The 27,707-nt window shown below is 43.8% G+C and overlaps 1 protein-coding gene across 1 annotated transcript; it reads right to left on the bottom strand.

Annotated features, from left to right (window-relative positions):
* LOC121535888 (broad substrate specificity ATP-binding cassette transporter ABCG2-like) lies at positions 1-26,890 on the bottom strand (the record flags this gene model as incomplete). Its single annotated transcript, XM_045218748.1, is given in 13 exon segments — positions 1-155; positions 466-590; positions 1,078-1,167; positions 2,829-2,911; positions 4,447-4,697; positions 5,294-5,392; positions 5,561-5,712; positions 6,140-6,297; positions 21,102-21,254; positions 21,510-21,624; positions 21,735-21,794; positions 24,376-24,623; positions 26,813-26,890. Coding segments are annotated over 12 exon segments (1,674 nt in total), but the record flags the coding sequence as incomplete, so codon positions are not given.
* Between the last annotated feature and the right edge of the window lie 817 nt (positions 26,891-27,707).

A 27,707-nucleotide genomic window follows, 5' to 3' on the forward strand; every position in this document is an offset into this window, starting at 1 on the left:
CATCATGAAGACGAAGCTGATGGTCATGAAGATGTTGGCCAGTGCCACCACGCTCTGGTCGGCAGAGATGGCCATGGTCATGGCAGTGGCTGTGTAGGCCACCAGAGTCACAGTGAACATGAAGATGAAGAAGGCTGCCGGAGTGGCTTTGAAACCTGCAGGACAGACACACACTTCAATGTTAGGATCATTTCAGAGTCTGGTTTTGAGTGGTAGAGCCATCTTGACCTTTCTTGACCTTTTACGGTCTGTGCCATTACCGTCTCAAATTAAATCTAATGTTGTTCGTCACGTACACAGTTTACAGCAGGTATAAAAGGTGCAGCGATATGCTTGTGTGCTAGCTCCCTCAACATCTATGTCCCTCTCTACTTTTCTTCCATCTTAACAATTAAAATGTAATCTGATCTATTCACTTTTTCATAAATGCAAATGTCTCATTTCCATGTTGTGCATCCAACCCACCTATCATGAAGTAGACCACGCAGCTGAAGATGATGGCGGGGATGGTGCGCAGGGTGATGATGTCAGACAGGATCTTGGACAGGAAGTAGACTGAGACTCTGTAATACCCGCTGATGTACTCATGGCTGTTGGGGACAATGAAGACAAGACGTCTACATTATCTCATACTGAGTCTTTTCTTGTCGAACTTCCTTGGCTAGGGGCATTTGGAACTAATGCTTGCTTGCTGGGGTATTTCATACTGATAATGCTCATTTACAGAATAATTAGAAGTACAAAGGTCAAACAGTGAACTAAATGTAGCTGTAAACTAATGCTTGTTGGTCCATTTAATACTGATAAGTATTTAGGCAGAGACAGTGTCTTCATAGTTTATATATATATATATATATATGAGAGAGAGAGAGAGAGAGATTTGTTGTTGTTGTTTTATAATATATTTTCCCTTCATTTTTCCCCACTCCAGATACAAAATTATACGAACAACTTCCAGACACACACACAAACAATGACTACATCGCATCTGGCCAGACCCGCATGCTCACACCCCCATATTCTATACTTCAAAGAGACCAGGTTATAGTGGTGCCACTGGTCTACTACAATACGTACACAAACAGCTTCCTCTCTGTGATGAAGAGCTCGGCAGCGGACAGCGTGCTGAAACACTGGTTGGTGGTGATAAAGAACAGAGCACCGATCCTAAAAGAGGGGAAACATCACGTCACCTTCAGAATGCTAAACCAAAGACCCCAAAAGCTGACTGAAAAGACAAGGGTTGCGTATGAAATGGCTCCCTATTCCCTATCTAGTGCAGGGCCATAGTGCACTAGATGGAATAGGGTGCCATTTCAGAGACAAAAAAGGCCGCCTCATCCAACCCTTCATTTGATCCTTAACCCAATAACAGCCAAAGAGAGAGAAAGTCAGAGAAATACCTTGCCTACTTTTGGCCACCGGGACTATTTACATTGCCTGCCCCCCCCCTGTTTGTTTTTACACTGTATATAGCCTTGTTATTGTTATGTAATTTTATTGTGTTCATTTTTATTTTTTACTTTAGTTTATTTAGTAAATATTTTCTTAACGCTATTTCTTGAACTGCATTGTTGGTTAAGGGCTTGTAAGTAAGCATTTCACGGTAAGATCTACACCTGTTGTATTCGGCGCATGTGACAAATAACATTTGATTTGATTTGACCTAATACCTGACATAAACCATAATATATAGCTACACATATTGATCTCAACTATACCCCCAATACACTAACATTACATATAATGACATTAAATCCATATGTTCTGTCCAGTCATGGATGGAATGAAAGGGGGTCAAAGGGAAAGGGGATACCTAGTCAGTTGTACAACTGAATGCATTCAACTGAAATGTGTCTTCCGCATTTAACCCAAACCCTCTGAATCAGAAAACCCTATTGAAATGAATGCTAAATGTGTGTGTGCTCCATCGGGTTTCAGACTAAGGGGACCAAGGTAGTGGAGTTGTACTGTAGGTCTAATTGGACCCAGACCTGGGTTCAAATACTATTTTAAATATCTCAATTTACTTTCACATACATTCAAAGTAAGTATTCAGATATATTTTATTTGAAAAGACAAGTAGTTGAATATTTTAATGTATTTGGAAATACACTTGGAAAGTATTTGTCAGTATTTTCAAATACTTATTTCAAATACTATTTTCAAATACCTGGGCTAAATGCATGGGAGTGTATTTGAGTCAGTGTATTTGAGTATTTGAAATAGAATTTGGCAGACTATTTGGTTTTTACAAATAACGATTCAAATACTCAAATACTTGTGCTGTGTATTTGAAAATACTCAAAAAAAGTATTTTAAATTACAGATACTCAAATACACATGTATTTGAACCCAGGTCTGATTGGACCAATAAAATAATGGGCAAAATCCTGATTATTGTAAGCAGATTAATGTGGCTACATTATCCTGTTATAACATCTCTCTCCCAAAGCAGAGTCATTTACTAACCTAATCTTTACAGGCAGATGCTGCTGTTGTTCTGCCTCATGGGTTCTCATCAGTTTCAGTCTACAGATTAATCGAAATCAGATCACCTCGACAAGTTAAGTCCCTTATTCTTAATTTACTGTATAGTACCAGTGGGTGGATGGATGTATTGTGGCATTTACAGGAAATTTAGCCTGCAGGCGTAACCTTTTATGACATCAGAGATCCGGCTGAGTTGACACGAGCATCAATTGGTTGATGCCAAACTTTTTGCAAAAACGTCCCAGGATGAAGTTGAGGCTGATAATGGGCTGGAGATCCATTACATCCCATTCTGAGATGGATTTGAGGAGTTGTGATAATAATGCTTTCCCCACCTGTTCTGTATTCCACTCTGATCGTCCTTCACCCTGAAGAAAATGGCGCCCACAATAAGAGCCAGGAAAATGGTGACTCCCAGCTGCCCAACAGAAGAGAAACATGGTAAGTTTAGTAGCCAGGTCAAAGGTCAGCAAATCAGCCAATCATAACGGCATATTTTACATCATGACCCGCAATGCGCCGTGGCATTGGGGAGTAAACGATCTTAAATGTCTGACAATATGCCTTACACAACTGAGACTTCAGTCGCATGAGGGAGCCCATTTTGATCAAAGGTCCAGGCCCGTTTTAATCTAAACTAATCTCTGTTGGTCTATAGCAAAATGGGTTTTGCTCTCTTTCAGAGTATATATATATATTTTTTCTTAAAATACAGTGAGGTAAGATGCTATGACGAATACAAAGGCCAGGAGAAGTATCACTACTTCTCCTGGCCTTGCAGAGGCAAATGGTCTAACCCTGATAGAACCTGATTAGTCCATTAAGAATGTCGACATTCTTAAACCTAGGAATATTCCCACACAAACTACACCGAATCAGCGCTCTCCACACTCTCCCTCATCCATTCTCATCTACAGACCGGTAGTCCATGTTGGATAAGAAAGAGAGAAAGGGTCAAATCTCCAGAGCGACATTTATTTTAATCCTGACGATTTACATCTTATGACAGGGCTAACCGGCCCCATCGCAGTTCCCAGGGTGAGAGGATAAGCTAATAAGGTTGAACCTTTTTCACCTCATTCCCCAAGCCCCTCATGTGGAAGCCCAGCGCGGGTAATGGCGCAATCATGTGACAGCCGGCTGGGCCCTGGCCACCGGGACCCGAGACCGAGGGGGGGGGGATATGATATCACTTCAGTTCTAGGCAACACCAGGGTCACAACAGTCAGCAAAGCTGATTAGCTAGGAACTCCAGCCCTCTAGCCTTTAAAATCCAGACCCCAGCTTGGGATTATTGTCGATTTACTATGGGGCCAATTAGCTGTTAATAATTCTTAAAGTGAGATACTTCTGATGGGATGTTGTTGCCATGGATGACTAATGAGGGCATTAAGTCGTCAGAAGCTCCTCCCACCCTTTCAGCGCAAAAGAGCTTGTTGTGAAGTGGAGAAAAGTACAGGGGCCGCAATTAAAAATCACATTATTCTCAAGTCACTTGCTCGGAGGGTAAATCCGGTCATAAGGTCGTTAGTGATAGGAGCATAGCTAAATGTATTCTGAGAATCCTCTCCCTACTGGGGTGTGTTTGAAATGAGTTTAGGGGACATTGGTACAGCACCTCTTAAGCTTTTAACCCACAAATGGTCATCCACTCCTAAACATTGGGACCTTTGATGGATTTTCTCAACATCTTTGAGAGTCTTTGATTCGATTTATGACAACGGACAAAATACTTCTATGTCAGGAGTCTCAAACTGGTGGCCCGCGGGCAATGTGCGGTCCTTGAGCCGATTCAATGTGGTTTCATTAGACACCATGGAGGGAGGTACGTGTATGTTTGTGAGTCTGTATCGGTGTGTGTGTGTCTGTATCTGTATCGGTGTGTGTGTGTGAGTGTGAGTGTGAGTCTGTATCGGTGTGTGTGAGTCTGTATCGGTGTGTGTGTGTGCTAACCTGTGCCACAGAGGTCTGGGGGTTCAGCGCCAGGTTCCGGAAGGTTCTCCCTAGGACCCAGTGGAGCTGGGTGAAGAAGGAGCTGTTGTAGGTGATGGTACGGGACGTGGGCTTGGTGGTGTACTGCTTTCCCTGGGCGATCCTCTCCAGTTCGGCCTGTGTGTCTCTGAAGTAGGAGCAGTTCCTGTACTCCTCCACTAGACGCTCCTCGATGGTCTGCTTGGAGCCACTAAGCTCCTCAAAGTCAATGTCTAGGACGGGAAGGAAAGAGAGAACCCAAGAGTCAATACACTCTGTTAAAGGTTGGAGACCATCACCCCTTAATTCACCCATGACAACAACCAATTTATTAATCCAAAAGACCCAGATACAAATTCATTGAAGTCCAGTCCGAGAGCCGGTTGACTACTCCCATTGTACCAAAACGGTTCCTTCCACAATCCACACCAATAGTGTATGACTGTCGCTATTAGCATTAGCTGTAGCCTCTAAAAGGCCAACAAATCCTACTGTACCAGTACAGATCAGAGGGTTTTTCTCATTGAGCTGATACAATGAGGGCTGTGACCTCCAACCGCCTGGCCTCCAGCCTCAGGCCGTGGCTGCAGCACCAGCCACCGGCTCCCTCCAACCCCTGTCCCTGTCTGGGCAACGGCAAGCCTCCTGCACCCCTAATCTCACTGACCCAGGGTCAGATGTTGTTTGTGTTAGAGCGCTGGGTCCCTTGTTCTTTTACTATGGCGCCAGGACTCTAAGGCACCTTTCAGGTGCTTGCGAGACTTGGACTTATATACTGCACACTGTTTGTTAGTGTGTGTGTGTGTGTGTGTGTGTGTGAGAAAATGACCTTCTCCCTGAATCTTGTTCATAGCAGTGGCAGTAGAGTCTCCGTTGATGACGTCTAGGAAGAAGTCGGCTGGGTTGTTGTGGGCCTCGCAGGCGTAACCTAGGATACAACAACACATGTGAACATTAGTCTCCTCTATATCAATCTCTATTCTGCTCTGTCCCGTTCAGGACTTATTTTACATCAATCTAACTTCCTTTATCTCTAAAACAAGACAACAATGGTAGCTCCTTATACTTTGCGTGTAGTATTGATATTGAAGGTTACCTATGTTGGCGAAATAGTCCAGTGCATTCTGGGCCGGCCCATGGTACACCTGTTTGCCGCTGACTAGCAGGGTCAGGGAGTCGAACAGCCGGTAGATGGAGTAACGCGGTTGGTGGATGGACATGATGATGGTGCGTCCGTGATTGGCCATCCTAAAAGGAGATAAGACAATGAAAAAAGGGCTTGAGGTCTACATTTAACAGGGTAGCCAATAAGAAAGGCAGAACATTTAGAGGACAAATTTAGGAAACAGGAAACAGGAAGGGGAATAAGAAAAGCATCAAATATGAAACATAGGTTACCTCCCACTTAACCCACCCATTATGAATCAATCGAAATGTAGCTCAGTTGGTAGAGCATGGCGCTTGCAACGCCAGGGTTGTGGGTTCGTTTCCCACGGGGGGCCAGTATGAAAATGTATGCACTCACTAACTGTAAGTCGCTCTGGATAAGAGCGTCTGCTAAATGACTCAAATGTAAAATGTACTTCTTGGAATAGTAGTGCTATACCTTTTGAGGACAGAGTTAGCGGTGCTAGCGTCCAGGCCCGTTACAGTAACAGTTTAGAGCTATAGCTACCTTTTGAGCAGCAGTAGGACAGAGTTAGCGGTGCTAGCGTCCAGGCCCGTGGTGGGTTCATCCAAGAAGAGAACAGAGGGGTCGATGATGAGCTCCATGCCGATGTTGGTCCTCTTCCGCTCCCCTCCAGAGATCCCCCGGATCATCTGGGTACCAACCTGGGAAGAAACACAGTCACATCACATGATAGCCTTTGGACATCTTATGCTGTATAGCAGTGGTTCCCAACCTGGGGCCAGAGTTCACAGGGGGGGCCGTGAACTCATTTGCTTTGAGGTCAAACATGCATAAAATGTTCCACTATAATTTAATTGTAAAATTAATACATTTTAAAATATCATTAAAGATTATATGCTTGCAATGCCAAGGCCAATCTAAAAAAATAAGAATAATGGCAGAGAAATGTAAAAGCGGTAATTCCCCGGAAAAAAGTGTGCACCTTGTCGTAGTAAATATATTATGTTATAGCTTGGTCTGACTAAAATCTTGTGCATGACCCATCTTGTGTTGGGCCTTTGGATTTAATACAATGCACAAAGACTTCTATCTTGTCGGCCTTATCAGCAGGTGGCTATGGACAACACCCACGCCATAGGTCTCTCAGTTCTCCCAACTCACGAGTTATTGCTCTGAGGACATACACACACACACCCCCACACACACACACACACACACACACACACACACATCATCATTGTTAAACATACACACATACACACACACACACATACACACACATACACACACACACACACACACGCACACACACACACACACACACATCATCATTGTTAAGCACACACACACAAAAACCCCCTTCTCTTAGGCTGAACATCTGAAGACAGAGAACCCGACTCAGAGCCAATGCAATGGAAGTGACCTCGACCAACTCATCAGGACCAATCAGAAGATCAGAACTACTAGAATCAACCTACTTTATTTTATTGTATAAAATGTCAGCACACAATGTTTAGGGGCTCGCTCTCTCAGATATCTCCCTACGAGGTTGACGAACGGGTCCGTGCACGCTATTTACAGATATCTTTACCTCTGAATAAACTGCCTCATATTATACAATTATCCACCTTGTCCGAAAGTCTCTACTTGGTCTCCGTTCTCCAGTAAACTTGTGATCATCAACAAACTTGGTAGCAGAGGGTGGTTTTCTAACTCTGAATTCGGTCCATAAAAGTTGATAGAGACAGGAGACAAGTAAGAGACGGATCTGAAAGGACGGGTGACCTGTCCGCAGGAGCAGCCGGGAATCCAGCTCGCCTCAGGAAACTGATCTAGACGGCCGTCAATACAAAGGTAAGCAGAACCTGTTAAAACAAAATCTGCATATTGTATTGTAGGATAAACCCAAATTATGATCAGTAGTACTGGGCGTGAGTATGGATTACTGATAAATTTATAACATATCTATTATGACTCAAAAAGGCACATATGTAAAGATATCTGAATTCTTTAGGTTTTTACTGTTGAAATGTGACTCTCTAGGGGAGGAGTCTAGTTACAGAGGTTGTGGTTCACGAGAGACGGACCCTTTTATTTTTTGCTGTTGATATCTGAAATCTTAGGTTTTTACTGTTGAAATGTGACTCTAAGAGAAGAAGTCTAGTTACAGTGGTTTTATTTCCTGTTGAATTGCGGCTTTCTAGTGAGAAGCCTATTACAGTTTTTGGTTCACAAGCGATGGACCCTTTTATTTGATCCACAAGAGAAGGATCTGGTGACTTGATAAAAAGATTCAGATAGTCGGGTTGAGTTAATTCCGTGAGAATCCAAGTCCAGAAAAGGTTCTCCCGACTAGACGCCAGTTGAATGGTTTAAACGACTGGGAGTCTCCTTGAGGAGAATAAAAAAAATAATAAAAAAATACAAGTTCAGATAGTCGGGCAATTGGTTGACGTGGCACTCAACTATATGTACTGTGAGGAACTTAAACTGAATTTGTGTGTTGATGCTGATATGTAATGAAAATGTAATTGTTGAAATGATAACCTGAATGTTGTGTAAGATTGGCCGTTTCATGAGACTAACTAGTGGATAACTTTTAAGAGGACCACTGAGTCCTATTTTGCCTGTTATGTAGCCGCTGCGCTAAAAGCTGACTTGAACTTTTTCCCTCTTGTGGTGTTGGTATTTTCATAATTCCTAAAATTAGATTGATAATTATTTTGGGAGCGCTCGAGTTTGCTAATATATTGTTCCAAAAGGGCGATTCTGATACCTTTTGGGAAAATATATAATAACTCGAATACCTGAAAAACAATAATAACTTTTGCAAAATAATTCCCAAAATTAAATTGATAATTATTTTAGGAGCGCTCGAGTTTGCTAATATATTCTTCCAAAAGGGCGATTCTGATACCTTTTGGGAAAATATATAATAACTCGAATACCTGAAAAAACAATAATAACTTTTGCAAAATAATTCCCAAAATTAAATTGGTAATTATTTTAGGAGCGCTCGAGTTTGCTAATATATTCTTCCAAAAGGGCGATTCTGATACCTTTTGGGAAAATATATAATAACTCGAATACCTGAAAAAACAATAATAACTTTTGCAAAATAATTCCCAAAATTAAATTGATAATTATTTTAGGAGCGCTCGAGTTTGCTAATATATTCTTCCAAAAGGGCGATTCTGATACCTTTTGGGAAAATATATAATAACTCGAATACCTGAAAAACAATAATAACTTTTGCAAAATAATTCCCAAAATTAAATTGGCAATTATTTTAGGAGCGCTCGAGTTTGCTAATATATTCTTCCAAAAGGGCGATTCTGATACCTTTTGGGAAAATATATAATAACTCGAATACCTGAAAAACAATAATAACTTTTGCTAAATAAATCCCTAGAATTAGATTGATGATTGTTTTGGGAGCGCTCGGGTTTGTTAATATATTGTTCCAAAAGGGCGGTTCTGATACCTTTTGGGAAAATATATAATAATTCGAATAATTGAAAAACAATAATACCTTTTGCAAAATAATTCCTAATAATAAAGCATTGAACATTTTTTGTGTACGAGGGTGGGACATCAGAGATAAATCTCAGTCAGCGCCAAGAATACATTGCTGGATTCGGCCAGTGACGGGCTAAGAGCACCAAGATAGTCTAATAAACTGTATAACCATGGCAACCACTACCGTCCCAAAACTCAAATTTAATGAATATCTAGATCAAAAAATACAGGATAGAGCGGGAGGGAAAGAACAGTATAAGACAGTGAAGAAAGTGTGGGAGGGAGTGAAACTCAAATGGACACAGGCAGGTTACTTTAGCGGGGGTGCCCCGTCTAAAGGGCAACTCACCTCTATGGAGAAAGAGCTAGGGGAGGCAGTGAGGGAAGGAACAGAAAGTGAAGTGGAAAGGAATAAGTCTCACTTATTCAAGAAGGAAGGGACTAAACACAGAGAGAGAGCAGAGGCTGAGCTAAGGATAGGTACGTGGGCAATTGAGGAAACACGACGAGCACACCCATACAAGAAACCAGACATGATGGGTGTGGTGATTGAACCCACAACTGAGACAACACCAATAGAGGGGACACAGTCCATGAGTGACATACCAGCGCCCTCAGCACCACTGTATCCGACCCTGCCACAGGAAGCGAAGAGCACACCACCCGCATACACACCCACTCCTCCAACTAACCCTTATAACCCATTCCTAAGTCCTGCAGTGGTACAAGCGCCTGTGTTCGTGGTGCAAGGAGGACACCTAGAGGGGAACATGGCACTAAGACCATACCATTGCTCTTCCAATGGGGCCCTTCCAATTTGAAGCATCAATTCCTATATTGTCCCAACTGTCCAATCAACCTATTAGGAAGGGACCTATTGTGCAAACTGAAATGTTCAATCTACCTTACCGAAAAGGGTGTGGAGGTTTCCATTGATCCCATTACCTCCACACCAGTTCATCCAGTTAGGGTGCTGATGCTACCCATCATCCCAACCCCAGTCCTCTCCCTGACCCAAGAAATATACTGGTTGAAGTGCATCGAATCCGGCCAAGGAACCCCTGAGGTTCAATTCAAGTTCAACCAGCTGAGACAACTCATTTACACATTTCACCCATACAAGACTCCTCAAGCTGAAATCCACTGTACACTTAATGTGACTGATAATGATGTCAACCCATATACCGATGACTGGGATGAAAACATGATGCACCTGACACCAACAATCAGATGTTGTACCATAGTGTGTGGACAGGAAGGAGTGGCTGCTCCGGTTATCCTACCTTCCCATTTGAAATCCTGGTACCTACTGGGCGAAGAATCTGCTCCCCATGTTACACTGGCAGTTGGAAACGGTTTTGAAGCAAGGAGCCTTGGGCCTATGATCAGAAGAGCATCCAAACTCCAGTGGGAACCCACCCAAACTCCAGGAATAACCAAAGCCACCACTGAGAACATGTGGAGGTTTATGACAGTTGACACAGAGGAACATTGCCTTCCTGAACGTTTGACTCTCCCAAGACACCATGGTAAACCTTACACAGACCACCCCTCATCACAAGCACTGCTTTCCACCATTGATGAAGGCATATGGACACACACCCCATTTGATGTTGGACAACTACAGGTGGCACCAGTCACCATCACCTTACTCAACCCTGATCAAATTCCTATCTACCGAACACAGTACCGTCTGAAACCGGAACAGACCATGGGGATCAAACCAACCATAGATGGGTTGTTGGGAGCTCGTGTCATATATCGCACTGTGTCTCCATGGAACACACCAATCTTACCAGTCTTGAAAACAGGAGGTGAAACATACCGGATGGTACAAGACTTCCGAGCAGTGAACGACGTCACTGCACCCATTGACCTACCTGTCCCTGACCCTCACATTACACTGAGTAATCTCTCACCAGAACACCAATACTTCACCGTTGTGGATCTGGCTAATGCCTTCTTCAGCATTCCACTGGATGAGGCTTCACAGCCTCTCTTTGCCTTCACATATGAACATCAACAGTATACGTATTCGGTTCTTCCACAGGGTTACAGGTGTTCTCCCGGAATCTTCAATCATATCCTAAAGACACACCTGGCTGAATTGAAAATCCCTGAAGGAGTGATACTCATCCAATATGTAGATGACCTTTTGCTGGGGGCTCCCACATCTGATCTCTGTCTACAAATGACAAAAACCCTACTTGACTTCTTGGCTGTCAAAGGCTACAAGGTCAAAATGAGCAAAGTCCAGTCCTGTCGCAGAACTGTCCTTTTCCTTGGCAGAGAAATCTCAGGAGAAGGTGCTGGTCTCTCGAAATCCCACCGAGATTCCATACTCCATCATCCACGTCCCATCACAGTGTCAGGCATGTTGTCCTTCCTGGGGTTGACAGGGTACAGCCGTACCCACATCCCTGACTACACATCCAGGACTGAACCACTGAGAGAAATAGTGAGAGAAGCAGGACCAAGAAACTTACACTCCTCACTTACCTGGACACCTGAAGCATCAACAGCATTTGCTCTCCTAAAAACCGATCTCTCGGTGGCAGCAGCTCTGACAGCACCCGACTACAAAAACAAATTTCATCTTGATGTTTCTGAAAAGGAGGGGTTCACTTCTTCCATCCTTTTTCAGAAACAAGAGGGGGAGAGAAGAGTACTGATGTATCATTCCTCTAAGTTGGACCATATTGAAGCAGGTCAGACAACATGTTCCAGGTACGTGGCTGCAGTGGCAAAAGCTATTGAAAAAAACCGCCCACCTGGTAATGTGCCACAAATTGGAAATCCATACGCACCATGGGGTTGCAGCATATCTGATGAGTAAGGAATTCACGTTCAGCGCTGAAAGAAAGAACAAAATCCAGAATAAATGCACCCAATCACACATTACTTTTGTCAACACCGACAAAAACATGGCAGACGCACTCAATGCAGAAGAAGGGTTGGCACACTCCTGCGAAGAGAGAGCGGCACAGGAACTGAAACTGCGACCAGACTTGGGAAACGAACCCCTTACCAATCCTGATCTATGGTTGTACACCGATGGATGCTGCTATAGAGGAGAAGAAGGGAACATAGCAGCATATGCAGTGGTACAGCAGCTTCCAGACCGGGTCACACGTGACCCTGGAATCAGACATCATCCCACAACCTGCCTCAGCCCAACTAGCCGAGATCATTGGTTTGACTCAAGCCCTGGAAAAGGCTGAAGGAAAGACTGTGAACATCTACACTGACTCAGCATATGCTCATGGAGCAGTCCATACAGATGGACCACAATGGGTCAGACGTAACTTCACCACAACAGGAAACCTTCCGATCAAACACAAGGCACAAATGGAGAGACTGATAAAAGCAGTCTCACTACCTGAGCAGGTGGCCATCATGAAGTGCAAAGGACATCAGCAACTCAAGAACAAAGTCAGCGAGGAAATGACGCAGCTGACAAAGCAGCCAAGAAAGCTGGGGGCTACACTCCAAGACAGATGGTGCTGCAGACTCAACCAGCTAGAACAGAACTCACAGACCAACACATAAAGGAACTACAATTCACAGCGGGCCCGTATGAGCACTCGGTATGGGGACAGATGGGAGCCACCAAAGGACCTGATGAACTTTGGAGATGCCATGACGGCAGGTTGGTGGCCCCAGCTAATCTCTGTCCCGAGCTGATACGTGAGGCTCATGGGCCCACCCATGAAGGGAAACTCAAAACTTTACAGAAGGTTTCCCATATTTGGTGGCACCCACACATTAAGGACATGACAGACTTGTTTTGTGATGAGTGCAGCATTTGTGGCAGCCACAACCCAAAGAAACCTTTCCAAACACCCATGGGTTCATACCCAGTACCTAATGCATGTTTTCAGGACATTAGCATAGATTACACTGACATGGGGGGCTGATAATGTAACTAATGGGAAAAGGTACTTATTGGTAATGGTAGATCGATTCTCCAAATGGGTTGAGGCAATACCAACAGCACGTGAGGATGCTAGGTCAGTTATTAAGTGGCTGCAGACTGAACTCATACCAAGGTATGGGGTTCCAAGACAAATTCGATCCGACAACGGGTCCCATTTCAGTAACCAACACCTGAGACAGGTGGAGGAGAGGTTCGGCATTGTGCACAAGTTTGGGTCTGTGTACCGGCCGCAATCTCAGGGCCTCGTGGAACACGCCAATCAAACTTTGAAGGCTAAGATAGCCAAGGTATGTGCAGGTTCAAAGTTGACGTGGGTTGAAGCTCTGCCCCTGGCGTTGATGGCCATGAGAGCCTCTCCAGGAGCAGGCACCCATCTCTCTCCACATGAGATTATGACTGGTAGAGTCATGCCTGGTCCACCAAGGGAGGGAGGTCATATGCCCGCCCTTGATGTACAACAAATTGTAATGTCTGAATATGTGAGAAAACTAACGGAACTCTCTGCAGCTCTCTCCAGACAGATTCACAAGGTCCAAGAGGGGGAGCTGACGGGAGATCCGGCGCCGCTGAAGGTAAAGGTTGGCGACTGGGTAAGGATCAAGGTTCACAAAAGAAAGTGGCAAGATCCCAGGTGGACTGGACCGTGCGAAGTGAAGGAGGTTACTTCACACTCAGTCCAGGTCAAAGGTAAATCAGGCGCACCTTGGCACCACTTGACACATTGTACACCAGCACCAACTCCTTCCAGAACCCTGACTGAAGTCAGAAGTGATTTAATCACATTAAATTCGGATCAAATTCTTGACACCAACACTATCTGAATATGTGGAGGAGACTCCCATCTTCAGATACTGGAGGGGGAAAAACAAAGGAGGGACAGACCACCATGGGAGAGACTGGGGTGCTCTGCTCCACTCCTTGTTTTGCTGATTGTAACTATTGGGGTTACTCTAGGAATCATACTCTGGTCAGTACAGCACATGACACAGACACCCATTACACCCACTAGTAAACCTAACGACACATTCAATGCCACAACCATACGTCCGACCAACCTGCACTCCGACACATTGAGCCCAGATCAGAATGTAAGCCACAGCCACCACGTAAATAAACGACAAGTTGTCTCTAACACCCTTTCCTGTGGGCCCAGACAATTGTATAGAAGCACCACATTATGTATACCCTTTAATGTTACCACTACTGCGACAGTGCCGTGGGTAGACTTCAGAGACCTTACCTACTACCGTGACTGGGACTGGTATATGACAGTGGGGGTCACCCATAGCGATTGGACTTGGACAAACTTGGTATGTGAGACTAATTATGACTGGTCCAGTTGCACCTCTACTACATTAGGAAAACAATGGAGGAAACTCTTGACTTTGACAAAAAACTCTAAAGGACTCAAATTTACTATCTATCCTGGTATTGCATTAGGCTGCCAGGACTTTAGACTTGCTCCTTATGTAAGCTGTACCACTGCACCAGTCCATTGGAATGTTCGAATTTGTCATATTAATAACACAAAAGCACAGGCTATTAATGAAAATGGTAATAAGAATAATTCTATTATTTTACTTACCACTCCACCTACTTTGGATGATGCAATCCTGACCGCTACAGGTGTCTCCGGCCTTTCTAACAACTGGCTCTTGTTGACTGAGGAAGCGGCAAAGGTGACTCATCAGAGTTGTGTGGTTTGTATGGGGGGCACGGCCATTGCTTCGCATTATCCCTGCCGCCATTACGCCAGAATGCTTCCTGTCTGTCATGAAACATGACAACCCTTCCGCCAATTGTACACTATGGGACGTAGTTCATCCCTTGGTTACTAAAGCAACTAAGAAACCAATTTTTTCCTATCAGGTGGCTAGAGCTAACTTTACCTGTGTTAATCTCACGAAAGGTCTACCATTGTTGGGTATGGTACCTGTTGGATGGTGTCGGTTTATCTATACGCCTAATGCTGAGTTTAAACCTGTTTCCAGGGCTGATGTCTGGTGGTGGTGTGGAGGCGTTCATCTGTTTGATGGACTGCCTGGAAATGCCACAGGCACCTGTGCACTAGTCTCTCTTTTGCTACCAATTTCTGTGTATCCAACAGGTGTTCAGGAGCTGGTGACCCATGTGTCTGACTTAATTCCTACCAGGACCAGGCGCGCTGTGGGCCCTACTCATGGGGACCCAACCTACATTGATGCAATTGGGGTCCCTAGGGGGGTACCAGATGAGTATAAATTGATTGACCAAGTAGCCGCAGGTTTTGAATCTTCATTTTGCTGGTGGTGCACAATTAATAAAAATGTTGACAGAATCAATTATGTCCATTTTAATGTTCAAAAATTAGGCAATTGGACACAACAAGGTTTTGAGGCGGTGCATGGCCAGTTGGCTGCGACCTCTCTCATGGCTTTCCAAAATCGTATTGCTGTCGACATGCTCCTGGCTGAAAAAGGAGGAGTATGTGCTATGTTTGGTGAACAATGTTGTACCTTTATTCCCAACAATACAGCCACAGATGGCAGCTTGACTGTCGCCCTGGAAGGGTTACTGAACTCTTAATGGCAAAATGAAGAGCCACTCAGGGGTGGATACTTCAATGTGGGACTCTTGGATGGATGCGTTTGGTAAATATAAAACGCTTGTTTCTTCTATACTTGTATCCATCTCTGTTTTTGCTGCAATTCTAGTGCTTTGTGGATGCTGTTGCATTCCATGCATACGGACGCTGACAACCAGGATTATAACCACCGCTATTGATCCACATCCTGCAGATAACGGTCAGATGTTTCCTTTGCTTGCTATTGACGATGCTGACCAAGGATATCTGGATGATGAATAGCATTTAAGCTTTTGTCACGTCTCTTGTGAGACGTGAAGAGGGGGAATGTAAAACTTTATCCTCTGATAAAGTTTTCCCTATTTTGCCAATTGCAGCATTTAAGCTTTTTGTCACGTCTCTTGTGAGACGTGAAGAGGGGGAATTAAAACTTTATCTTCTGATAAAGTTTTCCCTATTTTGCCAAATTGCAGCATTTAAGCTTTATGTCACGTCTCTTGTGAGACGTGAAGAGGGGGAATGTAAAACTTTATCTTCTGATAAAGTTTTCCCTATTTTGCCAATTACACTGTTAGCTTGTGTCACGTCTTAAGTTTTCCTTCTTTACTGTTACTTGGTCACGTCTCTGGGGAGACGTGAAGAGAGGGATTTGTCGTAGTAAATATATTATGTTATAGCTTGGTCTGACTAAAATCTTGTGCATGACCCATCTTGTGTTGGGCCTTTGGATTTAATACAATGCACAAAGACTTCTATCTTGTCGGCCTTATCAGCAGGTGGCTATGGACAACACCCACGCCATAGGTCTCTCAGTTCTCCCAACTCACGAGTTATTGCTCTGAGGACATACACACACACACCCCCACACACACACACACATACACACACACACACACACACACATCATCATTGTTAAACATACACACATACACACACACACACATACACACACACACACACACATACACACACACACACACATACACACACACACACACACGCACACATCATCATTGTTAAGCACACACACACAAAAACCCCCTTCTCTTAGGCTGAACATCTGAAGACAGAGAACCCGACTCAGAGCCAATGCAATGGAAGTGACCTCGACCAACTCATCAGGACCAATCAGAAGATCAGAACTACTAGAATCAACCTACTTTATTTTATTGTATAAAATGTCAGCACACAATGTTTAGGGGCTCGCTCTCTCAGATATCTCCCTACGAGGTTGACGAACGGGTCCGTGCACGCTATTTACAGATATCTTTACCTCTGAATAAACTGCCTCATATTATACAATTATCCACCTTGTCCGAAAGTCTCTACTTGGTCTCCGTTCTCCAGTAAACTTGTGATCATCAACAACCTCAATGACCTGCGCTCAATCAGTTTCAGCTAGCAGCTCGTTTTTCCTGCAGTCAGAGCATCACTATTTTATGAATTAAACAACATGTCTAAGAAACGTAAAAGTGCTGATGACTCATCATCAAAAAAAAAAGTATGGCTATATCTCGAGAGTTATCTTAACTTCGGTTTTATTTAAGGACAGGACTCGGCCAGAATGTGTCATTTGTGGCGAGAAGCTAGCTAATGACAGCATGAAGCCAAGCAAAATGCAACGACACCAGGAAACAAAACACCAGGAGACTATTGGTGAAAGTCAGGATTTTTTTGAGAGGAAGAAGCAGTTGGCACTATCAAAAAGATCCACAGACATCAGAAAAGCATTTGAAAGAGCAGGCAGTGATTTACACAGACCCACGGAGGCGTCATTTGAGTGTTCGCTATTAATTGGCTGGAGATTGTCAAAACCAGCTGCACGAGAAGCTTAGGAATGTTCCCTTTGCCATTCAGTTGGATGAAACAACAACAGTGTCAGACAAATCCGTGCTCATCGTTTATGTGCAATATATTGACGGTGATGACTTGAAACAAGACATTCTTATGTCTACCAATCTAGCCACAACAACAAGAGGCCAATATATTTTTATAGCTATGGACTCATATCTCTCGTCCAACAATCTGCCCTAAGAGAATATTGTTGCATGCTGCACTGATGGGGCTGCAGCGTTGATGGGCAAAAACAAGGGATTTAATTGCGGATTGAAGGAAAAAGCCCCGGGATGCGCAATTTTCCACTGCATGCTACATCGCCAAGCATTGGGCAGTAAAACACTTTCGGAATACATTAGTAACACCCTGGCAACGGTTGTTAAAGTTGTAAACTTTATTCAGGCTCGCCCTACTAACAAGAGACTGTTTGCCCAGCTGTGTGAGGATGAAGCGCATCAAACACTGCTGTTATACACAGAGGTACGCTGGTTGTCACGTGGACAAGTGCTTGTGCGTTTTATAGAACTGCAGGAAAAAATTAAGGAATTCTTGCAAGATCACAATCGACCGCTGTGCGAACAGCTGACTGATGCGTTTTGGAACAAAATGGCATACCTAGCGGATACATTCACTCTCTACAATGAGACAAACAAGCGGATGCAGGGTCCTGAATCAAACGTCATGCAGTGCAAAGACTCTCTCGACGCTTTTGTGCGGAAACTGGAGTACAGAGTTGGAAAAATGTCAAAAGGGGCGCTACAACAATTTCCACTGCTGATGAAACAGTCTGGTGGTACTGTGCCTGCGTCTTTACGCACTGAGTTTACCAGGCACATGAACATGCTTCGGGAGGAAATTAAATCCAGTTTAGCCGATGTTGACGAATACTTATCAAAGGAATCGTGGGTGATGGACCCTTATATTTGCAGTCTCGAGGATGTGGAATACCTCGGCTGTGAAGATGAGCTTGCTGACCTTCAAGCCGATTCTATGTCAAATAAATATTTCCACGAGAACGGATACAAAACGTTTTGGATTGTCAAAGGACACGCTGTTGCACCCAGACTGGCCAAACACGCAGCTACAAGGGTTATTCTACCATTCAGCACTACGTACCTGTCTGAGACGGCCTTCAGCGCGCTTGGAACAATAAAAACAAAAGCCCGTAACAGGCTCGATGTCCACCAGGACTTTATGCTGGCTGTCACTAGCATCACACCTGACATCCCATCCCTGGTCAGAGGTATGCAGGCCCAAGGTGGCCATTCGTTTTTTAAGGAAGGAACAAGTTATTGATTGTAACGTACAGTTGATTATACACAAAGATAACCAGGGCAAACCAAAAAGAAAAGGAAATAAACTATAATTGATGTACATTTTTGCCAATAAAGATTTGGAATGAATCACTTTATTATTATTATTTTTTATTATTTTTTTGGGGGGGGCTCAGATTTTCCTAGATACAAGTAGGGGTGGCTCCAAGGGAAAAAGGTTGGTAACCACTGCTGTATGGTACCACAGCCTTGTACCACATGATAGCCCTCATATGGCCTGACACCTTCAAAATGTAATTTCAAAACATTGGTGAGAAGGAAGCAATTTTAGAGCACATCTACACTGGGTATACAAAACATTAAGAACACCTGCTCTTTCCATGACAAAGACTGACCAGGTGAATCCAGGTGAAAGCTATGATCCCTTATTGATGTCACTTGTTAAATCCACTTCAATCAGTGTAAATGAAGGGGAAGAGACAGGTTAAAGAAGAATGTATAGGCCTTGAGACAATTTGTCACACCCTGATCTGTTTCACCTGTCTTGTGATGGTCTCCAACCCCCACCAGGTGTCTCCCATTACCTCATGTGTATTTATACCTGCGTTTTCTGTTGCCAGTTTGTCTTGTACCGTCAAGTCCTACCAGCGTGTTCCTGTGCTCTAATTTTTGCTTTTTCTAGGCTTCCCAGTTCTGACCTTTCTGCCTGCCGTCCTGTACCTGCCTGACTGATTTGGATTATGACTCTTTGCCTGCCTTGACCTACCGATTGTCTGCCCCTTGTACTGTAATAAACTCTGAGACTCGTACTATCCACCTCCTGTGTCTGCATCTGGGTCTTAGCCTGAGCCGTGATAGTACCAACTGGCCATGACTGAACCAGCAGACTCGGACCAGCTCCGCAACACCGTCTCCTCCCAAGGAGCCACCATTGGAAGACACGAGGGGTTACTACAAAGCCTTATGGAGGGACTCCATACCCTGGCAGAACGCCATGACCATGCGTTCAATGCATTGCTGGAGCAATTCCGCGGATTCCCAACTAGGCAGCAAGCCACAACAGTAACCCCCCAGACTCTCAGCAACCCCGCCATCAGCAGCGCTCCTTCCCAGCCTACCCCGGTGTCCCGAGAACCTTGCTTACCTCCTCTGGAGCGCTACGCCGTTTGCCTCAGTCTGGAGGAGTTTGTGGCGGAGGTACGAAAAGTGTTTTGATTCTCCGTTGTCCGGGAGAGAGGCTGCTAGTAAGTTGCTCCAACTACGTCAAGACTCCCGTAGTGTGGCAGACTACGCGGTGGATATTCGCACGTTAGCGGCTGAGAGTGCCTGGAACCCGGAAGCCCTGTTCAACACGTTCCTTCACGGATTATCGGATGTGATTAAAGACGAGCTCGCAGCCCGGGAGCTGCCCATGGACCTCGACTCCCTCATAACCTTGACCATCCGGATCGATGGGCGGCTCCGGACCGTAGGAGGGAGAGGGGGTCTGTTCCCTCGCTCGTCCTCAAATTCAACCTCGCCTCCGAGGAATCCCGGAAATCCCGGAAATCATTTCAGAGAGAGTCCGGTGTCACCCGAGTTCTCCCGGAGATCACAGAGGGCTGCCGACTCGCCTCCTCCGGAGCCCATGCAACTGGGCAGGGCTAGATTGTCTCCTGCTGAGCGCTTCCACAGACGGAACACTAAGAGCTGTCTGTATTGGGGAGCTACGGGACATTTCTTATCAACCTGCCCAGTAAAAGACCAGGCTCATCAGTAGGTATGAGTACACTGGTGAGCTGTAAGGGGAGTTTCCAATCTCTCTCTACTTGTAACCCCCTCTATGCTACCCTGTTGTGGGGAGAACAGTCCAAATCCATCCGGGTGCTCATTGACTCTGGGGCCGACGAGAGAGGGTGAATGGGCAAGACAAAAGATTGAAGTGCCTTTGAACGGGGTACGGTAGTAGGTGCCAGGCGCACCAGTTTGAGTTTGTCAAGAACTGCAACGCTGCTGGGTTTTTCACGCTCAACAGATTCCCGTGTGTATCAAGAATTGTCCACAACCCTAAGGACATCCAGCCAACTTGACACAACTGTGGGAAGCATTGCAGTCAACATGGGCCAGCATCCCTGTGGAAGGCTTTCGACACCTTGTAGTCCATGCCCTGACGAATTTAGGTTGTTCTGAGGGCAAAAGGGAGGGGGGTGGTGCAACTCAATATTAGGAAGGTGTTCCTGATGTTTGGTATACTCAGTGTATATAGTGGAGGGAGAATACTGTGGATGGTTTGACCATAGAGATCATATTAAACTGCATTTAATCTCATAATACTATTATGAATGCAGTCCTGAACAGTTGTCTCAACATTTCCATTCTATCTATGTTCCAACATACCTTAGCGTCGGCCACCTTGGTGAGGCCTAGCTCAGTGATGAGGTTGTTGACCCTGGCCTCCTTCTCTTTCTGGGGCACGGAGCGGGGCAGACGCAGCGCTGCAGAGAATCGCAGGTTCTCCCTCACCGTCAGAGTCCCCATCACCACGTCGTCCTGGTGAGGTCACAGAGACAAGGGTCAAAGGTCACTGACTGGGGTGAAAAAAGACTGTAGCTAGACTGTTATTCTTCTGCTGTTTGACCCTAGAGTTTTGTTGTACATATCTCCTCCGAATATGCTCTTCTTACTGTGCCATGGTCTCGTTATGGACACAATACATCATCTATTTAGGTAAAGAAATGAGGAGAAACAGGGTATGATCACAATATGTCGTGATAGGGCAGTCCAACAGGTAGCCAATAGACTTACCTGGACAACATAGCCGGAGAGGCACTTGAAGTTGGGTGGTTGTGGTGCCCCGTCGATCAGCACCTCCCCTGAGAGACCAGAGGGGTCCTTCCTGGCTGCTAGAACGTCCAGGAACCTAACCATAACGTTAGATCAATGATCACTATGGCAACCTGTGGGACCTTTTTTTGTAACAAGCAACATAATGCCTTCAAGATAAACTGGTCTCATCAACAAAATACTCACGAGGACTTTCCACTTCCAGTGGGTCCTAGAATAGCATTTAGGCCTGGTCTCATGATGCCACTGCAAGACAACAAAACACATCAGATATTTTAAGATGCACTGAAGCCTTCCACATATTTAGCATAATAAGCTCACATTGTGTAACATCATTTTTTATACAAATGAGAAGTGTAGCACTGTATTCTAATGTATAGGGAAAAAATTATGAAAGAGTTACAAAAATCAAGAACAGTATAGGCCTTCAGTTCAGAGTTGCAAATCAGTAAAATGGATTTGGAAATTTGTACACACACAACTGAGTCATTCATATGCATTTCAAACTGTTGGACTAAGTTAATCAAACAAAGCTAGATGAACATAACATTAAATCAATAACAATAAAAAGGTCTGCACTCATGGAATTGTGGCTTTGAAAAGGAAATAAGTTGATTTCATCTTAACTTTGAAGTGTTTTGCTCCATAAATCACTTTCAGACTTGTGAAAAGCTGATTAAGGACCAATAATTATAGGATAGAATTTACAACATCAAACATAATGCTGGATTTATAGCACCTTATGACATGCTTATGAGAGGTTTATAGCACCCATTCAAGTAATTTTGTCATCTACTTTCTATACTCACAATGTTACACAAATGTCTTATCAAACCATTACATACGGTAAAAGTTATCAAGCCAGTCCAGCGCGTTTATCAAGTGTCAAGGGCTTGTGATTTTGATGTGTAAATATTGTCTCACATAGCTTAGTCATACATACGGATGAATCACAAGAGTGACAGTGTGAAAAGGAGGAGGTTTGGTTCTCTAATGAATAAAAGACTCACAAATATAACCGATTCAAACAGCACAATGAATACGGCGACCCCAAAGACCTCCAACAATCGGAGAAAATAATCTATAGCATTGTATAACGGTCCAAAACAAGAATCCAGGATCAAATCTTCTGATTCCACAAAGAACAGTTGCACAATTGGTATAAAAAAGCATCTGTAATATAAAAACTGAATTAAAACACTGAATTATAAAGGCTTGCAGGGTAGAATCACGTGACAGCATTTAATTTGGTTCCCTGGCAGCCTGCTCCACAGTGCATCAAAGAGATTATACGCAAGAAACCATGGTTAATATCATATAATTAACACTAGGGGAAACGGCCCAAAACTTGTGTGAAATTATGCATTCCTCCCTGGGAAATGTCAAGTACATTTAATGCCGTCAGAAAAAAATGACAGAATTTTCCGCTGAGCTATTGTTCATTGTGGTCTGAGCATGCTAACCCTAATCTCAAATGGAGAGGCCTGTATGTTTTGTCAATTTGTGTTAATGATCTCTCTCCCTCTTTTTGTCTCACTTCACTTTCACGCTTTCTCTGACACACACACACACACACACATCTAAAACCTCTTCATGAGCATTAGAGAGACAGCAAACTGAATTCCTATAATTGAGTTAGATCCATCAATAACACTCCCTTAATTCACTAGTAAAGGGGTGGGGTGGTGGGCAGGAATACACTGAGGCTGTACCAAGAAAGACATAAAAAAACAAGCTCAACACAGAGCGAGAATGAGGTGTATCTGCCAATAAATCCACATCGAATTAGCTAACTTCATAATCACCAAATGTAATTGGGTGGTCAAAGTGTATATTGACTTCAGGTCCACTAGCATTTTGGCGTGTGTGTGTTATTGTAGCTAGTTATTGAGTATGTTTACATGCACAGTAATAATTTGATATTAAACTGATTATGGCAGTAGGCAGATTATGAAATAGTCATGTAAACACCTTACTCTGCTTATCTTAAATCGGCGTAAGGTCAAAATCAAAGTAAGCATATGGCAATTAAAACACCTGGTTTTCTGAGCAATCTTTTGAATTATTAGGACATGTAAACACCTTCATCGGCGTTCCAGCGGTGTATTGGATCTGCGCATGTGCTAGCACCAGCCGAGCGAGCCTCCCTCTTTAGCGCCAGTGAAGTGAGTTTGGAACAACTGAATGTATAAGTCTTAGAAGTAGTTTTCACATACAAACTTTATATAACTCACAATAAAATATTATTCCAAAAAATAACATGGTCGCTGTGGTAGAACGTTTATTTTGATTGCCGATTTTCTGCATTTATCAGAGTGCCATCAGGTAGCCTGATTTCAGATGTGTCCATTTAACGAGGATTATTAGGGAAATCGTTCTTCTTGCAAAGCATTTTAATCAAACTATTATATTAGTCTGACTATCCACAATAATCACATTAATGTGTGCATGTAACCGTACTCAATGTATGCCATTTAGCAGACGCTTTTATCCAAAGGGACTTACACTTGTGCGTGTATACATTTTTCATATGGGTGGCCCCAGCGGGAATCAAACCCTTATCCTTGGCATTGCAAGCACCATGCTCTACCAACTGAGCCACACAGGACTGTGTGTGTAATGGTGCATGTGTGCATGGATGTGATCAAACTCACTTTAATCATCCACTAGTCAATTAGTATCACTAGAACTTGTGTGTTTGGGCATGTTTCAAGGTGGAAGCCTGTGTGTAGAATACATGCGAGTGTGTGTGCATCTTTGAAAGTGTGTGTCTGTCTGCTGTTGTCTGTGTGTACATGAGACCAAAGGATCCACCAACTCCACTCACTTGAGGTCCACCAGAATCTCCCTGCCAGTGTTCTTCCTCTTGCAGAGCGGTCCAGTCTTCAGCTTCACCTTGTACTGGATGCTGTGGAAGCTGACCGTGGAGCCCCGGGGCTGCAGCTTGTTCAGCTCCACCGTGGTGCTGCTGGTCATGACCTTGGTCCTAGGCGTCCCATTGGTGGACGTGAGGTCCTCAGTCATGGCAACGCTGATGTGATTGGCTCGATCGGTCATCATCTGCAGGGGTGAGACCTGTGGGGATTGGACAAGGGATAGGTCTGAAATTGATACACTATTTCCCTCATGTAGTGCACTACTCAAATCACATTTTATTGGTTGCGTACACATACTTTGCAGATGTTATCACAGGTGCAGTGAAATGCTATTTCTAGCTCCGACAGTAAAGTAATACCTAACAATGCACACAAATCCCCCAAAAAATGTAAAGAAAGGAATTAAGAAATATCGGCCAGTAACAGTGACTGAAGTTCAGGGCGGGGTACTGGGTGGAGGCCGGCTAGTGGTGACTATTTAATAGTCTGTTGGCATGGAGATAGAAGCTTTTTCAGTCTCTCGTCCCAGCTTTGATGCACCTGTACTGTCTCCGTCTTCTAGATGGTAGCGGTTGAACAGGTCGTGGCTCGGGTGTCTGAGGTCCTTGATGATCTTCTTGGCCTTCCTGTGACACCGGGTGCTGTAGATGTCCTGGAGGGCAGGCCGTCTGGAGAGCCCTGCGGTTGCGGATGGTGCAATTGCTGTACCAGGAGGTGATACAACCAGGAGGGGCCAAGCTGTTGGGTCTTAGGGGCCAAGCTGTTGGGTCTTAGGAGTCTTAAGGGCTGTTGCGCCTTCTTCACCACACTGTCTGTGTGGATGGACCATTTCAGGTTGTTAGTGATGTGCACGCCGAGGAACTTGAAGCTTTTCACCCTCTCCCCTGCGGCCCCGTCGATGTGGATGGGGGCGTGCTCTCTCTGCTGTCTCCTGAAGTCAACGATCAGCTCCTTGGTTTTGTTGACGTTGAGGGAGGGGCTATTTTCCTGGCACTACTCCGCCAGGGCCCTCACCTCCTCCCTACAGGCTGTCTCATCGTTGTTGGTAAATCAGGCCTACCACTGTTGTGGCGTCTGCAAACTTGATGATTGAGAACACTTCTGATCAAAGTGGTTCTGGTCTAAAGTAGTGCACTACTGTATGGGGAATAAATAGGGTGTCATTTGATTTGAGATTTAGAGTGGATAAATAGCAGGACTTTGAATGTGTTTTATTGATGCTTTTAGGACATACTTTGGTGTATGTATCTGAGACGCTTCAAGTAAGGGAGGGATATACTGTAGAGACAAACTTCAGACAAAGTTACCGAAGCACTTTTAGGAAGAGAGTGAGGATAAACATTATCATTACGCCATACATTTAGATGTGGAGAAGTGGAAACATTGGGCACATTGTCTGCATATCTGAGCACATTTAATTAGGATCAGTCCAAATGAGTGTCATGAGAACTTTGTGGTGGTCTGGTACATAGAGAGAGAGAGAAGCGAGAGACAGAGAGAGAAGCAATAGAGAGAAGCTAGAGAGAGAGGAGACACCCCATCGCTTTCAAATGCAGTTATAAATACATTAAACCACTCTAAATACCTCTGCTCTGGGATATGCTTGTTGAAGTCAAATTAAACCAATAATTGAATCTATTTAATCCAATAGGAATGTATAGGCACTGGAAAACAGTTCCTCCTCCAATGAGCAGACTTGCGTTGACAGTTAGTTAGTTGGACCACTTTCCATAGGTACATTCATTGTGGTTACTTTTTTACCACCCTCTCTTAGCATAATTGCTACAAATGTATATCATAGCCTAGGCTACTTGAATATTATATATTTCTGTTTTACCATGAATGAAGATACCCATGCACATTTATAAGCTTTTCTTACTGACTTTTCTAACAAGTGCTGTTATAACAAGAGTAAGCAAGACTTGACAGATTATATACGAGAAATACAGACACATTTTTCCTATGATGAGGAATACTCGTAGGCCTTCTTGGTAATGTGATTTCTGAATGGTTTGAATGGGTGACCATAATTGTTCAACTGGGAATGCAATGCATGGATGACTATGTAGGTTGTTTCTGCGTGAATTTTTTTTGTAGCCTTCATTTCCTAGACGTAAAGTAAACAACAATATTGAATTGTACAAAACTGGTCAAAGAAGTCAATGTTTTCTTTTACCAAACACGCATGCATTGCACTGGAGTGAGGTCATTTACAAAAACTTGAATCGGCGCCAGCTATATTTTTTATATAGAAGCAGGATGTTACAAAAGGATGCACGAGGAGGATCCCGTCAACGTTATGCATGGCATTTAGCCTACACATTTAGCAAATGTAGCCTAAAATGAAATATATCCAATCTGAAAATATCATGCAAAACGAATACATACCCTCCTGTAAACTTTGAAATTGCTACGGTCCTCTCCTGTCTTATACTCTGCAAGAACGGAGACAAGCCACGCGTGTAACCAAAGATCCGCTTTGGCCAATGAATTTATACTACCGGTGTTTTATAAAAAGAGTGGTTATGGACAAATCTCAATATATACTTTTCGCGTCCTCTCTCCTCAGCCTCCTTCTCAAAACCCATTGGAGGAGAAGGTCAGAGAGGCGGGATCTCTGGCTTTGTCATCCAATGGATTTTGAGAAGGAGGCGAGGAGAGAGGACGCGAAGATTATATAATTCAGATCTTCCCTATGACAGTATGCGCGCCTCCTTAACCGATTTCTCAAAGCCATGTGGTTAAATTGTGCAAAGTGTGTGCATGAATGGTTCAACAATGACATTGGCAAATAAGCATTGGCAAATAAACATTTCTTAAACATTTCTTAATTATTGCCACATTTTTCAATAGAACCCCCATCTCTTTCAATTGCCCTCACTCCTATCTAGAGCACAACCCCAATGACTGAGATCATATCTAAACTGATATTTCAGGACTGTGAATAACATTTAATTTAAGTGGATTTCAATAGAAAATAAAACAAATCGAAACGACTGTATACAAATTACTATATTTTATACTGTTTGTCACACTGTGTATTCATATAGACCTATTGTATTATTTCCATAGCTCATTCTAATATATCTACGCCTAATACTTTACATTGATTACATTTTGTTACACTGTTTATTATTTATACACTGGATTCTCGACATAGCTCACTGTAATAGATCTACTGCTGTCAGAGGTGGCACCACAGGTCCCAGAGTGGTGTGGCGAAAAAATCTGGGGCCCTTAGTTTCTCCTGATCTGGTAACCTAACAAGGTAAAACTCCGGACC

The sequence above is a fragment of the Coregonus clupeaformis genome, unplaced genomic scaffold (genome assembly GCF_020615455.1).
Source record: "Coregonus clupeaformis isolate EN_2021a unplaced genomic scaffold, ASM2061545v1 scaf1774, whole genome shotgun sequence".
NCBI lineage: Eukaryota > Metazoa > Chordata > Actinopteri > Salmoniformes > Salmonidae > Coregonus > Coregonus clupeaformis.